Genomic DNA, 17085 nt, shown 5'->3' on the forward strand with positions numbered 1-17085 from the left:
CAGGGAGGGTGGGTGGGGAACACGCTTGTGCTATGGGCACCAAGTAGAAATCTTCTTGCTCTAAAGCCTGACTCTCACTGGGAATTTCTGTCTCTCTTATGTGTGCTAACGACTCCTCCGAGTTGTTAGGCACAACAGGTAGATAGGTGAGAAGAGCATTGAGGATGTACATATATACAAAGGCCATACAGGCAGCTATATGTCTTTCCCCTCCACACACCCTAGCATATCTAATAGGAACTTCAGGAGTATGCAATTTACACTGGAGAAGTAACATAGGGGACATGGGTTAAACATCCCTCCTCCAACACCACCTCACATCCAACTAGCAGCCTTCCCAACTTCCCTACTGAAATAAAAAGACATCAGGCATGGATCTTCAGCCTGACATGTGTTTTGGCCCTGGATTTAACAAAATGTTTTTAAAAAATCAAGGAACCGCTAATATCCTCCTTCCCTAGTCACAAGAAGCAACCAGTCAAATACTCGGAACACTCAGTTTGAATTGTCTGCATAAAATTTTAGACTGCACTTTCCCATAGATCATGCTTTGATTATGCCTTTTAGTACACAGATGCTTTTAAAGAATACTTCATGATTATCCAAATGTTTAACATATAGGATCTCAGCAGTGTTGTATATGGGACATATCCAAACACAGGTGCTAAGTCGTGGGAGTTTTCTTAATTCTGGGTCACAGAATGGGAAAAATAAGCTTCCAGCCTCCTGTGCCATATTGTTCTAAACTCCAACTCATAGTACTTCGCCACAACAAACAGGCAGTTTTCAATTCTGGTGTTTGAGCTCACACCCAGAAAACAGCTCTGGCCATCTGCTATTCACTGACTCAGTAATGCGTTCCAGCTGGTACCAGTCATCACATATGAGGCTTGCCAATGTTCAACAGTATTCAGCAGAATGTATCATATGAGATATATTGCATCCCAACAGCAAGGGTGCTCCCCACAAAGTCAAACATAAAAGCATAGCGTTCACATTCTTGCAAAAGAAACAAACACACACCAAGCAGGATATTAGATGAAATCTGCTTCGGTCTGTCAACAGCTCACTGGCAGCCACACCATCGACTAAATCTACAACTGCACCATGTGATATAGCATAGCACTGATTCAGATCTCATTACAGCAATGAACTCTCAAGGTAGCCTTAGGCAAGCCATTCTTTTCTTGACTCCAGTAACACAGATTGGTAAAACAGGTAATCAGACCTACTTTACAGGATTGCTGTTAGGCATTAAAATGCCTATGTAGATGCAATGAGCAATTTGAAGAGCACTATACAGATATGAGGCATTATCATCTGCTTGGGCACAGTACATTCTGAAAACATATGTGAGGATATTCTTTGACACAAGGGGAAGTCAGCTTCAAAGATGACACCTTGCCAACTAACTCCTGAGAAATATACAGGCAGCCATGTGTAAATGGGCTAAAATCAACATTCTATGTTCAGAACATCTTGTCCCCATTGTGGGTCTGGCCACTACATTTTACACAAGCACAACCCTGTTAGAATTCTAGGCAGAGAAGCATTAGCAACAAACTCAGGTTCCCATTTGTGAGGATAGGCTGCTTGGTGTGAAGTTCTCCACTTTTATACAAACCATGTTTCCATAGTTTTCCCATCCCCAACATTTCCTCCTACAAGCTAGCCATTCATATGACAGATGCAGTTAGGGAGATACAGACTCATGTCATGTCCTAAGAATTGTGATCTTCATATATAGGTTCCACATACTGGTGGTGTGTGTTATGATCAGGTTACAGTGGAGTTACACTGTAGCCTATGTTCTGTCATGGTAGCTCAGGCAGGGCAGTCACCAATGCAGGGACAATTCTCCCTACTGTTCCCAATGAAGTCAACAAGGTCAAAAATTCCTGCACCATAGACAGAGGAGTGTGCATGAATTGAAGGAATATAGAATGAATGAATGAATGAATGAATGAATGAATGAATTTATTCATTTAGGGGACTTCTATGCCGCCCCATTCGCTGAAGCCTCGAGGTGGCTCACAACCATAAATAAATAGAATCCAATAAAACAATATACATTAACAATATAAATTAAGTCACCCTGGCCAAAGAATAAAATAAATAAATAATATTAACAATTAAAATAAAATTTGAAATTTTATGATATGGCACAAGTGCTATCCCCGTGCTATCCATGTACCAAGTGCTTCCCCGTGCTATCCATGTACCACCCACAATTCTGCTCCATTTCATCCATTTCACTGGTGTCTTTTTTCACAGCACAACAGTTCACCAGCATATCTGAGGTTTCCTGGTGGTGTATCTGTCACAGTGTTCTACAGCATAGCAGTGCATTTGCCAAACCCTCTCGTCCATGAGCCTACAGATCTTAAGGACAGGAATGAACCCTAATTTCCTGTTAACTTTGCTTTTCCATTTGCAAGTTAATATGCAAGCAATATTAAAAAGAGAAACCTTTGTAATAAAGTTAATACACAATTTTATTAGATATTTATTGATAAATGTTATGTATATAATATAGATAATAGACATTATATATTCTGTATAAAATAATATATACAATTTCATTATATTGTGCATTAACTTTAGAGACATAAACACCCATAATTATGAAGCAATACACAGCAATGGACAACATGTCAGCTTCATGAAAACAGAAATTATCCAAAGGATGTCAGGAAATGGATTTTTGTGTCTATGAAATGCTTTTCTGAATGTTGATCAAATATACATATGGGGAAGTTTTGGTGTATTATTTGGAGCATCTATCTGGAGATTCCTCATGAGGTTAAGTATCTGTTCTGATGATAAAATGCTTCTTTTTTACAACAGCACAATTTGTTCCAAGGCCTGGGCATAGTACCATTTCCTAACAATGTGTGTTTTGGGAGGTAAGGAGGAAACATCTGCCCTTCTGGATGACATCACAACAATGACATTCATTATTGGACTGCAAATGTACTAACAGCAGATTTCTCCCAGCCAAGATATGACCCATTGAGAGGGAACACTTAACAATTCAAGGAGAGATTTGGAAACTGCATTTACAGAGAACAAATGAACATTCTTAACCTTTAAAGCTGTTGGTTAACATGCCATTTTGATTAAGGCACCACGCTTGATATATGCTCATTCATCTACAAATTTGCACCCACCATGATTGAACATTCCCATATGCCCTCTGAAATATATGCCACAACTAGTACAGGCAATGGGAAATGAGTCAGAGCAGAAGGGCACATGGTTAGCCCCACATTCCAGCCTGCCTTGCCACTTGGCTCTGCTCTTGGCTGACTTTATCTACAAGTGAAACCACACCAAAGCATGGGAGTATCCTTAATATTTGGCAACTTATACTTGAAACACACTTCCTAAAGAGACTAGTTTTGTAACTACAGTTCATGACAGTGCTGCAGCACTCCTGTTAACTTCCCAAATGCTGTTTTCTTTCTGTCTCTTCAGGACTTTCTGCATGAGCAACTAACATAGCTAACCACTTCAATTTTGGCAGCAACATCACAAAGAGGTGATATTAAAGAAGAGAAGAGAAACTGGGTTTGTAATTTAAAATGTCCTTCCAAAGGTGAAGGAAGTAAGATCACTCATATATTTGCTTACAATTATGGTTCAATAGATTGAAGCAGAGGTTTATCTGGGTCATCAAGCAAGACAATAATCACAGGAAGCATAACAAGTACTGAAACACTACTAGGAGGAAAAGCCTAGTGCACTACTTCTGAGTGAAAAGGAATAGTATGGAAATGACCCAAGTTTTAAGAAGGCTTCTCTGTCAAAATTCACTGTACTGCATCGATGCTTTTGTGCACCTGCCAAATTAGATATGGAAAAAGATACTTGGAATTCAACACTGACATTGATTCTTCCAATAATAGCTGTGTATCAAATTGTTCATAAAGAAAGTGCTGTAACAGCACACAACCTATAGATCAGTCTGTGCTATATATAGTCAGAACTGGTCCGTCACACTGTCCTCACGACACCCAGAAATTTCAAGACTTCTGTAAGTCTCCTTATGTAATAGAAGTCTATTATGTTTCCTTTGAACATACTTAATCCTTGAAGAAACTTAGAACAAGATACCACGTAGTTTTTAAAATCTAATACTGATCCTTACACTTCTGACTACTTTTGTGGCTTTTGTAAATGCAAAATATGTATATTCTTATACATATTCTGTAATTCTGGTACAATTCAGGAAAGCTAATTTTTGCATGCATGTATCTGCAATGCGAGACAGTAATCCTTGTTTAAAGAAACTGGTGTCATGAAAACGAGTTATTATTTTTAAAAGGTTTAATCCAACACACATTAATCCAGACTCTATATTACAGCTATTCAATATAATATATGCTTAAGAATCTTGCAGCAAAACTGCAATGAACTGAATATAAAATAGAAGTTTATGTACATGCCATTAGATCAATTATGTACAAGCCTCCATAGTATTTGTCACCACAGTACAAAAAACTATTTTGTCCTCCTCAAGCAACATTACCTCTCCCATAACAGCATTCTGCAAAAGGTCATCTAGATTATGAGCATTCATTTCAAAAGAACATCCTACCAAGGCACAACCCTCCATTTTAGGAAGCATCCGTCCTCAGTTCCTTCTCCATCTACTTCCATGTAAGGGGTCCTGATTTTCCAGTGTCCCTGCCTCGGTTTCCCTTAAACCCAACGGGTTGTCCAGAACGACTGCGCAAATCACGATCTGGCACTTCACTTTGTGCCATCTCTTCATCATATCTTAAGAAAGACAGGCAGATGTTAGAGTCACACATGGATCAAAGAAAGGGCTGCATAATCCCTAGAATCAGGTGGCACATCTTGTAACAGATTAAGGGCACATTGCAACTGAGAGGAGCAGGAGTCCCTCTGAACTCAGGAGCTCACACTCCTCCAATGCAAAGCAGGAGTAGGAGTGGAAGCGATCTTTACCTTTCCTTTCCTCCCATTCCATATTTTTGCTAAACAGTTATTTTTGGCCAAATGTTGTTTCAAAGTGGGAAGGAAGAAGGCTGAAGACTACCCCTCAAGTCAATTTGAGGCATATGACAAGAGTGTGTTACTCATTACATGCAACATCACAGGCACCGACAGTTCCCTGCAAATTGTACTTTACATAGAATAGAATCATAGAATAGTGGAGTTGGAAGTGAGCTATAAGGTAATTGAGCCCAACTCCATGTTGGATTCTTGTTCTGTATTGCAAGATACAAAAGAAATGCTATTAGGGTGTGAATACATGGTAGGGAAATACTGTTCTTAAATCTACTTTTTATTAGAAACATGTTAACAGTTGGAGAAATGTAGTTTTCCTGCAACAGAAGTGCTACTTTTGGAGTGGGGGGAGAATTTTCAGTACCCATGTACATCTTTATACACCTGAGTACCAACTGGCCATTTATTCTGCAAAATAAAATAATTCAGAGCACAATCCTATCTATAGATGGAGGGAAAGTCCTATGCTGGTTGGGGAATACTAGAAGTTGTAGAATATTTTTTCACCTAAACATTTGTATGATAACACCCTTAGTATCTCAGAATATTATAGGAAGCTCCACAGATATTGTTCTCTGAAGCTGCCATCAGAATCGAAGGCCCTTTGTACACTGTATTTGCTTTGGCTAACTATATGAAGTAGTGCTGAACCATCACAAGACCAGGAAACATCAAGCTTTCTGTCACAAGGTAATTCTAGTAAGTCCACTTGTGCTGGGGCAAACTGCTGTTTATCTACCTTTTAATACTCACAAAATTTCATAATTTCCAAGAGCTTCCTTGGGGGGTGTTTTATTCCACTTACAGTCTGGAATTTCTCCATTCGGCACAGCAATGTTAAGCGTGTCATTAATAAGATTATATTTAAGTATGCGGTCATTGGCAGTACTGGATGTAAGAGAAGGAGAAGCATTGACCTGTGCAGCATGCAGAGGAAGGAGAAATGTAGTTAGTTCATATCCACTATTTACTCTACAAACTAAAAGCTGATTCATGAAACAAAACCGGACAGCAGCTCAGTGATTTTGTGATTTCAAGCAATACGCATATTACCCATTTTGCTTATTGGGATAACAATATTTAACATGAAAATCATTGCCAAATTAAGAGCCTATACTTTAGAGCAAATAAGGTATTTATATTTCTAGCATAGTCTCTTAGGAGGGACTAAATATGCCAAGAAATATTTTTAAGACTTCCTCGACAAAGCTACTTTTCGCTAGTTGAACAGAATTTAAGGAGCATGCAAAACAGAAGAATAAATGAGACAAGCCAACTTTCAACCCACAAAAGGTTTTCCATTGATACATTTTCAACACTTCAATAAACTAGAACTATCAATTTATTTGCTTTTGTGAATATAGATTTTAAAATACACAGTTTATGAAAAAGTGTGGCGCAATGTCAAAGATGCAAACAACTGCACAATGTGTTGGGAGTCGACAAAGCATGCACATGGGGAAATCACTTTTAAAACTGAAAGAATGTTTCAAAACATTATTAGTCTGGTTTAAGTTCAGATGCAACACCAAACCATACTTCAGCCTTTTGAGAAAGAACCATATTGAGAGTTGGGTTTATGCAGTCTCCTTTCCTAGCATGACCATGAAGAGGTTTTTGTTTTCATCCTAGATCAGTCACAACATGCCATTTTGTCCAGACCTGGGCAAGCCACAATTAATCTTAGATACAGTTTGTTAGAACGAGACAACTTCCTCACAGCCTCACTTGCTACAACAGTTTTCTTCTGTAAGAACAGGTCTCCTCCAGACCTGCCAAACTGCAGAATCCAAACCTCAGCCAACATGCTAAAGGGATGATGATGATGCTAAAGGGATAATGATGGGACAAACATATGGAGGGTATCAGGATGGGGAAGGATAAATTAACTTTAGAGCAGAATGCAGCTACTGTGGTACAGCAGTGGAGATCTGCTGTTCAAAGCACTAGGGTGTGATGACAGCTGCATATGTCTGTGTCCTTGGGCGCACCTAAAGTACATGCTCATATTTCAGCCAATATCTCTACATTTATCTCTTTCAAAAATTTATTAATAAACCAATGATGCTGTCCTCCACAAAATATATAGACTTGCCTGATGTAGCAAGATATATAGAAACAGAAACAGAGTGAGTCAGAAGGGGTCTCCCGGGCAATCTAGTCTGACCCCCAGCTCCAGCCAGCTCCACTCACAACATGCCCACCATGTCAGCCTATCTTTGAAAACCCTCACCAATGGGGCCTCAACGACCTCCCGTGGAAGCCCATTCCACACCCTCAGGGTCCTAACCGTCAGGAAGTGCTTCCTGGCATCTAATTGGAACCTTGGTTCCCTGAGCTTTGCTCCGTTGGAGCACATCCTGCCTTCCTCTGCAGGGGAGAACAGGTCTCTACCCATCTCCATGTGACATCCCCTCACATACCTGTATGTCGCCAACATATGCCCTCTGAGTCTCCTCTTCTCCAGGCTGAAGAGACCCAGTTCCCTCAGCCTTGCCTCATATGGCATCCCCTGCAAACCGCCCACCAACCTTGTGGCCCTACATTGCACTGACTCTAACCTGGCTATATCCTTCTTGTAATGAGAGGCCCAAAACTGAGCACAATACTCCAGTTGCGGGCGCACCAGAGTCGTATACATTAACATCCAGTAGAATTTACAATTTAAATCAGCTACTAATTAACTTAAAAATGAGCAAAGATATAGGCTACCAGGCATTGAAAATTTCTCCCTCAAATTGGGTAGTATCCAACAGGGATGCTCCATCTCCACTGGTTCTATTGCCGCTAGGAGACCCATGGCTCAAAGACAGGATGTGGGCACTTCTAATATTAACCCCAAAATACTTGTCTCCCAGCTGGGGCAGTTCAGCAGAGCTTCCCTTCTACAAGCTGTGTTGACTGTTCTGCTCTGAAAAATACCATTTTTCCCATTTCATATATTCAGGTAATGTCAAAATCCAGCTCCAGAACCAGTGCAGCAGAGGAACAGAGGCCCTGTTGGATATTGGCTCAAGTGTGTATGTTCCTCTAGATATAAATAACAAAAAAGACTGCTCAACAATTAGTGTTCTGTTATGGCAGAAAGTATACTGTGAAAACAACATATGCAAAACTTGAGGATAATTGTTCAATGTAATATTTTAAAAGTCATAATACATAATGAAATACAGTAGTACCTCGGCTCATGAATGCCTTGGTTCATGACCAAATTGGGTCGCGAACAAAAATGTCATGAAGATTTTGATGTGGGTCACAAACTCCACATTGGATGGTGAGCAGGATCACAGCCATCTCCCCACCCCTCGAGTGGGGAGATGGCCATGATTGCAGTTGCGTTCATGCAGGGAAGACGTGCATGATCACGGGTGTGCTCCTGCAGGAAAGACAGGCACAATCTCAGCCATTTCTCCCTCACCCCAACCAGCATGATCGCAGCCATCTCTCCACCCTCCCAAGTCCCCCAAGTGGGGAGATGTGCTGGAGGCGGGGGGAGATGGCCAAGATCGTGCCCGTCTCTCCCTCCCCCAGCACACCCTGTTTGCACCCGTCTCTCCCTCCCCCAGAGTGCCACGTTCACACCCGTCTCTCTCTCCCCCAGTGTGCCTGCGATTGCACCTGTCCCCCCCCCCCCAGTGCGCCGGGATGACGGGCGCGTGCAGGGATGATGGGCGCAGGGATGACAGGCACAATCTTGGTCGTGCTGGGGGGGGGGGAGATGGCTGCGCTTGTGTTCAGGGTGGAGAGGGGGAGATGGCGTGATCTTTGTTGTTGTCACCTTGCTTTTCTGATTAAAAAAATGGTTACAGAACGGATTAACCTTATTTACATTGAATCTTATGGGGAAATTTAACTTGACTCACGACCAATTTGGGTCATGACCAGAGTCCTGGAACGGATTAAGTTTGTGAGCCAAGGTACCATTGTATTATGCAATTATTTAATGTAATATTATATAATACAATATTTAAAATAAATGCAGACTACAATGCTAAAATTTGCAATTTTGCATTAATATATTACTGGAATTCAAAATGCCTTATAAGAGCTAAGATCCTAGGATAACTTGGTCCATTTCAGGAACAAAAATATTTTCCATGTGGCACGGTTATAACATGCAGCTACCAAAGGCAATAACATCTGATCCAAGGCATGTTTGCAAACGCTGCTCTACTGTTAGTGATTCTTGAAAGAGAGGTGGCATCTATTTTAGCTGCATAGCTCACATGTATTGATCTTGGGAAGCAGCACTTATAAACATGGAAACACTGGATCATATATTACTGCAAGAAAGATCTGCAAGTCTCTGGATGCCATAAGCAACTAAGTATGCAGAATTTTTGCAGCTATTATGGTGTGGAGCTTTCGCTGCCGTAACTGCCCTAAGGTCAAATCCAACCTTCCCTATACCAGAAGCCAGCAGGGCCAGTGGTTTAATGTCCACCTTGTCCCATGCAAGGAGCTAGTAAGGGTTCTTTACGTGGAGAGGGTATAGCTCAGTGGTAGGAGTACATCCTTTGCATGTAAGAAGACTGGAATGGGTCTCCAGTAGCAGAGCTGGGCCAGAACTCTGCTCAGGTGGTGGAGGGCAATAGGCAATCAGAATATATTATGTTGGGCCAGATGGACCAACAACCTGATTGGCTGTTGTATTAAGATGAGTATATAACATCATCTGAATTTCTCTTCTGGGTTTGTTTCACTGCCCACTTTTCCTCTAGACTTTCTTGGAAAGGGGATCAGCATCATAGACCAGCACCCCTTTTAACACTTTTTTAAAAGAGAAACCTGAAAAGACAAGATAACATTTACCTCAATAAGCCATGGTTTAAGCTTATCGTCAATGATGATGTCGTAGCCATAACACTCAAAGCAGTGCTTATCATTGTTCATTACAGGCTGAAAGAATTGAAAGCAGACATTTGAAGAAAAGGAATATGATTTTCAGCACATGTAAGAAGTAATAGAGTGCAGACTGCTTAAATAATTTGAAGGCCATTTCAGATATGAACTCCCTACTTTATTAGGTAGCTGTTGGTGCAGTAGGAAACACTTGTAGGCCACAGCTTTCCCCAGCAATTGAGACCAACAATCATATTGTAGGCTATGAACAGGGATCTATTCTGGCTGCCTTTGGTACCCAACTATTGTTTCTGGCAGCCACCAATATTGCCTCTCCTGTTCTACCCACAAAGGACACAAGGGAAAGGAAGAAAGTGGGTCTCATGTGGCACAATACTAAGCTGGGAAATAATTGGAAGCAGCAAAATTTCACACAGCTTCCAAACAAAGCTTAGTGCAAAGTCAGACACAAGACCCTGCCCAAGTCTCACTTTGTGTTGAGGCTCAAAAATACAGCCACCTGATTACCACATTAATGGACTACTGCTGATGAGGAAAACCAAAGTAATAATTTTAAGAAAGTATTTGGCAACCATACTCAAAACAGAAATAAACTTTTTAATTCTTATTAGTTTAGAAAAACTGCTTTACACTTTCAAATAAATTGCATAAACCTTATGTGGAACTCAACTCAAAATAAGCATCAAGAAAAGAAATCACAATAGTCAAGAATTAGTCAAAGGTCTTAAAAAGGTTTTCTTGGATACATGTATAGAACAATTAAGTAACAAATATATATCTTATATTCAATAATGTACTATTGAAGATCATCTGAATGACCTTTTCTATTTTCAGTTAACTGAAAAAGTGCATTAAAGCCTACTTTTCATTACTGGGAATGCGTTTCTCTACTCACTGCAACAGCCTTCAGTGACTGCACAATTATCCAGTGTATTTCATCAAACAGCTTGTTGGTGACCTCTTTCCCTCGAGTGCTTTCTAGATACAAACGCAGATTGCTCACTGTCCATTTGCCACCATGGATGTGATTGTAATCATCCTAACAGAGGGACAGCATCAAATCAAAATCTACAGATCCTGCATCACTTGCAAACATTCATTAGGGACATACTGTGGACTTGCAAACTCATTCCTCCCCTCACACATGTACCACTTCTCTGTCTCCAGTTCAGAGTAACCATTGCTTCCCATGCAGTGCAAATCAGGCAAACCAGTGACCATAGTTTAGCTCCAAACAGCATCAGAGTATGGGAGCATATTCCCACACTCTGTAGATTTCCATAGCACATTCCCAACATCCAATCAAAATCACCCTGCCTTTCTCTTTTGTTCCACTGTGGTTTGTTTGTTTGTTTTGTATTCAGCCCAAAAGATGAAACTCTCTGGGAATCCAACTTCCCGGCTGAATTACTGTAACACACTCTACGTGGGACTGGCGTTAGAGATGGTCCACATACTTCAATTGGTTCAGAACAGAGCTGCCAGATTGCTGCGAGGGGCCGGTCGCTATTCTCATATAACGCCTTTATCAGCTTCACTGGCTTCCAATTGAAGCCCGGGCCAAATTTAAGGTGCTGCTATTGACCTATAAAGCCCTAAACAGCTTGGGAGCAGGACACTTAATGCCTTTTTCCCTACATGCCCACTTTCCCCTTAATATCTGCAGCAGAGGCCCTGCTCCGGAAACCCTCCCTGAAGGAGGTTCAGAAAAAACATACTCAGAGGAGGGCCTTCTCTGCGGTGGTGCCCCGGCTGTGGAATGCACTCCCCCCAGAGAGGTCTGCCTGGCGCCAACATTATATGCTTTTCAGCGCCAGGTCAAGACCTTTTTAATCTTCCATACTGTTAATGTTTAAAATGTATAAGCATTTTAACTGTGCTTTTATGCTCAGTTTGTAGATCATTTATATTGTATTATTTGGGTATCTATGTATTTATGGGATTTGAACTGTACACCATCCTGAGACCCACTGGTATTGGAGTAAAAATTACCCAAATAAGTTCACAAAGCATCTATTTTTTAAAAAGATAGATTGCATAAAAACATATTTTAACATCATTAAATGTTGACAATACAAATTTTAAAACCACATATTAAACAGGTTAACACACACATACACGGTGGCCCAAATACAGTACTGATGGAAGACTTCACACAGTGGATATACTGAATATATCATTCAGTATATTCAGTGGATATATCATTTCACAAGTATTAATCGACACTGAAGCTAACCAGAATTTGTGTCAGTGTCGGGGACAGGTTCCAGGTATGTTGCAAACTGATGGAGGACATTTTGAGCACCTAAGAGACTAAGCATGACCCAATCAATACTGTATACCTACGTTTGACCCACCCTGTGTGTGTGTGTGTGTGTGTGCGTGCGCGTGTGCATAAAACCTAAAAGAAAGAAAAAGGGGGGGGGGAGAAAAAATTTCAGACCTGTTGCAGCTAGCAGGCCCCAGGAGCTACTTGACTGCCCTGCAGTAGGGGCGGTCTTTACCTGGCACCAAAAAGATAGTGAGGTTGGTGCTAGGCAGATCTCAGTGGGGAGCTCACTCAGGACTATGAGTTTATTTAATATACATATTATTATAGTACTGTCTTATTTGTATTCTGGAAAGGCAAAAAATCTACAGAATTCATGGGAAGAGTCAATCTCTAAGTTGTTCCTTGTTGGGGGCCTCCTGTAACCCAACTGCACATGCTGTATAACTGAAAGGTGCACAAAATGGCCCCTGACAATGCATAAGTATTGTAATTAGGGCATATAATATTTTAGATATGATTTCATTTCGGTGCTGTTAAAAATAGAAAAATATAATTTTAACAAGCACTTTGTTTAATTTAAAAAGGAGACAACACAAAAGAAAATATGGAGAACAGCATCTGCCAAGTCTTCCAACAGCATCCTTATTGAAACAGGGGAGAGCTTTTACACCACGTGTACATACTTTACTGAAGCTATTTTTCAGACCCTAACCCCTATCAGCACCCACATGGAAAGAAAAGGCTGTATTATTGAAATAAAGGATTTTAAAACAATAAGAGCAACTTTGAGGATCAGGCTGACCATGCATCTAAAATTTATATTCTAAATAAAGCAAAGGAATAATTGTTTTTAAATCAGAGTCAGCACTTGAAAAAGAAAATCAAACTAGCATCTTCACTTCTGTGAATGTATTTACATCTTTTTAGTGAAATGACATCGTATTTAACAGCTTTTTGTATCTCCCAAGTAATTTAAAAGAGGAATGACTTAACAATATTCAGTGTATTGGAATTCTAGTAGCAATATCGCTTTTAGTTTAATAGCTTTCCCTCCAAAAAGCTCATTATTGATTACAAGATAGCACATCTTGCCTTAAAACAAAAATTATACCACAAAGAGGTCCATGCTTACTCATCTTGCCATAAGGCCCCAAAAGCCTGTTTGTGTTCTCATTTAATAGCTTTCCTACATCATTAGGATTTCTGTTGTTTTTACCTTGAGATGTTAAGAATGGATACCTGCAAAGGGAGCTAATTTGTCATCCAAGATACCCTCTAATATGTATCCTATCAAAAAAGTAGAATTACACTAATATTCCATTGATTTTACTTGGACTTAACTGTGAATGTCTATTATAGGCATATTATAATTATTATACAGAAGTGCATAATAGCTCTTATGTGTCTGTCCCAATTCACTGTCTAAAAAAGCTTTGTAAATGCCTCCATCATCTTAGTAATAGCCCTCACTATTCCCTCAATTTTTTTATTCAGAAAATGCTAGGCAAATATGGTCATGCATCCCAGTTTTCACTGTGTGAATCAGGTTCCATTCTTTGTCTTCTCTTATTTAACAATACCAATGCAAAATACCTTTCTCTAAGTATATAATTCTGTCCAAAAATAGAAGATATATTTTGAGCATGTTCCTCCAGACCTTGGCGATGAAAAAAGACTGCCCCATTTAGCCATCATAAAAGTCTCTTGTATTTTACATTTTTAAAAGCATTTAACAGGGCAATACTACACACATCTACAGTGGTACCTCGGCTCAGGAACGGCTTGGTTCACGAACAAATCAGGTCACAAACAAAAATTTCTGAAAATTTTTGACTTGGGTCACAAACACCGCTTTGGGTGGTGACCAGGATCGCAGCTATTCCTCCTCCCCAGAGTGGGGAGATGGCCATGATCGCAGTTGCTTTTGTGCAGGGAAGGCGTCTGTGATCAGAAGCACACTGCTGCAGGAAAGATGGGAGCAGCAAAGCAGAGCCGCGGGGGAGATGGCCAAGATTCCGCCTGTCTTTCCTGCAGGAGCGCGCCTCTAATCAGGCACGCCTTCCCTGCACAAACAGAACTGGGATCGCGGCCATCTCCCCCCGCCCCCGAGTGGGGAGATGGCCACGATCACAGTTGCTTTCATGCAGGGAAGGCGTGCATGATCAGATCAGAGGCGCGCTCCTGTGGGAAAGACGGGTGCAATCTCTACCATCTTCCCCGCCAAGCAGCACGATCGCGCCGATCTCTCCCTCCCCCAGTGCGCCATTTGTGCCCGTCTCTTCCTCCCCCAGTGCACACGCGATCATGCCCATCTCTCCCCACCAGCCCCCAGCGCGCTGGGATGATGGGCGCATGCTGGGATGACAAGCACGATCTTGGTCGTGCTGGGGGAGGGGCGGCGGGAAGATGGCCGTGCTTGTGCTTGGGGTGGAGAAGGGGAGATGGCCGCGATCTTTGTTGTTGTCACCTTGCTTTTCTGATTTAAAAAATGGTTACAGAATGGATTAACCTTATTTACACTGAACCTTATGGGGAAATTTAACTTGGCTCACAACCAATTTGGGTCACGACCAAAGTCCTGGAACGGATTAAGTTCGTGAGTCAAAGTTAATCCGTTTACTGTACTCAGAAGTAAATATCATTCAGCTCAATGGGATGTACTCCCAGTTAAGCAATTCTAGGACAGCAGTCTAAATGTTTTGAACTAGAATTAGGAGAAATCAAAAGCAGACGTAAATATGATTGAGTCAGCATTTTAGTTAGATCTATTCAAAAATAATTTAGATTCATAAAAGAATTCAACTTACCCCATGTTTCTGAATAGCAACATTTGTAAGATGCACAAACATGTTGTCTAATTCACTTGTACTTGGCGTATATTTTACTGTGCAAAACCGACAAAACCCAAGCTTATACCTTAAATGCAAAAGGAAAAGGAGAAGATGATTAACATCCAGCTTTAAAACTCTTAAAGAAACAGCTGTCTTGATCGTGGCCTCCCCAGGGAGGCTAACCTGGCATCCACCTTGGTATCTTTTCAGCCCAGATGAATACCGTTTTGTGTTGCTGTTTTTAAATCATTGTGATATTGTTTTAATGTTGCTTTCTATTGCTATTTTATTGCACTGTTTCTGCATGGTACTTTATTGTTTTAACTTCTAAGATGCTATGAAACACTAATAGTGAAATGCAGCAAATCAGTTCTTTAAAGAAAGCACAACAAACCAAACATTTTTAGATCCAATAAATTAACCTTCCTCAACTGGATGCCCTCCAGATATGTTGGAATGCAGCTTCCATTATCCCCAGCCAGCACATCCATCAACCATTCTGGCTAAGTATGTGTGTGATCCAACACATCTGAAAGGCAAGAGAAGGCTGCAAAAATGGATATAGTGAACAGGATATAGTTAACAAGGAAAGGTAACTCAAATTAATTGTAATGTCACAGGTCCATCTTGAAAACAGAAGTAGTCTTTACGGCATCCTGGATCCTCTTAGCCATCTGACAGCAGTTTAACTTGGAGTCCTACACTGATCAGTGGGACTGAACCCAATAGCTATCTTGGTCCCTTCCAACTCTACTATTCTAAGATTCTATTAGATTTTTCTTTCTGATTTCATCATGGGAAACAGTTGTGTATTTCAGGAATTTACCAAAAAAGAGCACTGAACAATAATAGCCAATAATCAAAACACATTCACAACAAACTTAAAGCAAGAATGTAAGCCAAAGCTAACAATTGATACATGATATTAAACAGAATTTTAAAAAGAATCAAATGCTTGTTTAAAGCAAAAGGTCTTCTATACACACACACACACACCCAGTCCATAAATTATGATGGGGACACACATAAATGTGTGCACTGCCTCCTGATCTCTTGCTACTTCTGCTTTGTATTCATTTTAACAAACAGGTTGGTTTAGTAAACAATTCTAGTTCACTTGCTGCAATATCTGAATCCAAAACTCAAGAATGCCAAGGGAGAAACAACCCAGAATTATTACTATTTTTATATTTCTATACTGTCCATAGCCAAAGCACTCTAGATGGTTCACAAGAATCACAGAATTGTTTTATTACAAAAAAATCTAATAAATAAACTGTTGGAAAAGCCATTGGGTCCAACCCCTTGCTCAATGCTGGACTAACCAGGCCTGAGCCTTCTTAGCTTCCAAAATTAGGCAGAAACAGGCACTTCAGGCTATATGGAAGTACTGTCAGCCATGGTTGGTTGTTTCTAGATATAACCAGATTATTTTTTTAAAAAGAGTGTCGATCTGTCACATTTCAGAATTCTTCGTATCGCTTGCAAAAGTTAGGTATATTTAAAAACAATTTCCCACAATTCTGGATTAACATTATTCTCCATCTCCTTTATTGCCTGAATTAGAAAAGGAGACTTATCAGAAACAGAAGGAAAAAGACCAACTTACATGTAACACCTCAGAGGACGGTAAGTTGAAACTAATACATACAAACGCAGGTCAAATTTCTTCCCACCAATCAGTAATGGATTATTGATATAGAGAGAAATCACATATGCTTCTTTAGATGACTGAGACACAAACCTAGGTAAAAATATATTTTATTATTTGAAATGTGCCAGTTGCATTGAACAATTTTCTTTTGCTTTTAAAACTAGCCAGAGAAAAGTAATAAAAGTAACTCCAATTACATCAGGGCCAAGAAATCATTTTCAGCTCAAGTGCCATATTCACTTGTTCGTAACTAGGAGACATGCTGCCAGCAGTGGGGGGTTTCCCTAGCAACATTCTGAAACAAGGGTTGCATGACATCCTAAGCCACAGGGATAGGGGATAGCCCCTCTGGCCTAAGGACTGTAGTTGACGACAGCTGACAAAGCACCTGTGGGGCTGCCCTTAATGGTTCTGAAGATGCAGCTTGT

The 17085-nt window shown here is 40.5% G+C and overlaps 1 protein-coding gene across 3 annotated transcripts in view; it reads right to left on the reverse strand.

The window, feature by feature from the left end:
• Positions 1-2155: 2155 nt before the first annotated feature.
• Positions 2156-17085, reverse strand: part of TTLL1 (tubulin tyrosine ligase like 1) — a 33046-nt gene continuing 18116 nt past the window's right edge. For all 3 annotated transcript variants that reach the window (XM_044450892.1, XM_044450891.1, XM_044450893.1), the window contains 6 exons: positions 16613-16747; positions 14980-15088; positions 10796-10939; positions 9850-9936; positions 5791-5954; positions 2156-4782 (listed from right to left, as the gene is read on the reverse strand). In XM_044450892.1, the coding sequence (XP_044306827.1) occupies positions 4653-4782; positions 5791-5954; positions 9850-9936; positions 10796-10939; positions 14980-15088; positions 16613-16747 (769 nt within the window). In that variant the 3' untranslated portion in view covers positions 2156-4652. The remainder of the gene's footprint in view (positions 4783-5790; positions 5955-9849; positions 9937-10795; positions 10940-14979; positions 15089-16612; positions 16748-17085) is intronic.

This window comes from Varanus komodoensis, unplaced genomic scaffold, assembly GCF_004798865.1.
Source record: "Varanus komodoensis strain SLA01 unplaced genomic scaffold, ASM479886v1 scaffold69, whole genome shotgun sequence".
Taxonomy (NCBI): domain Eukaryota; kingdom Metazoa; phylum Chordata; class Lepidosauria; order Squamata; family Varanidae; genus Varanus; species Varanus komodoensis.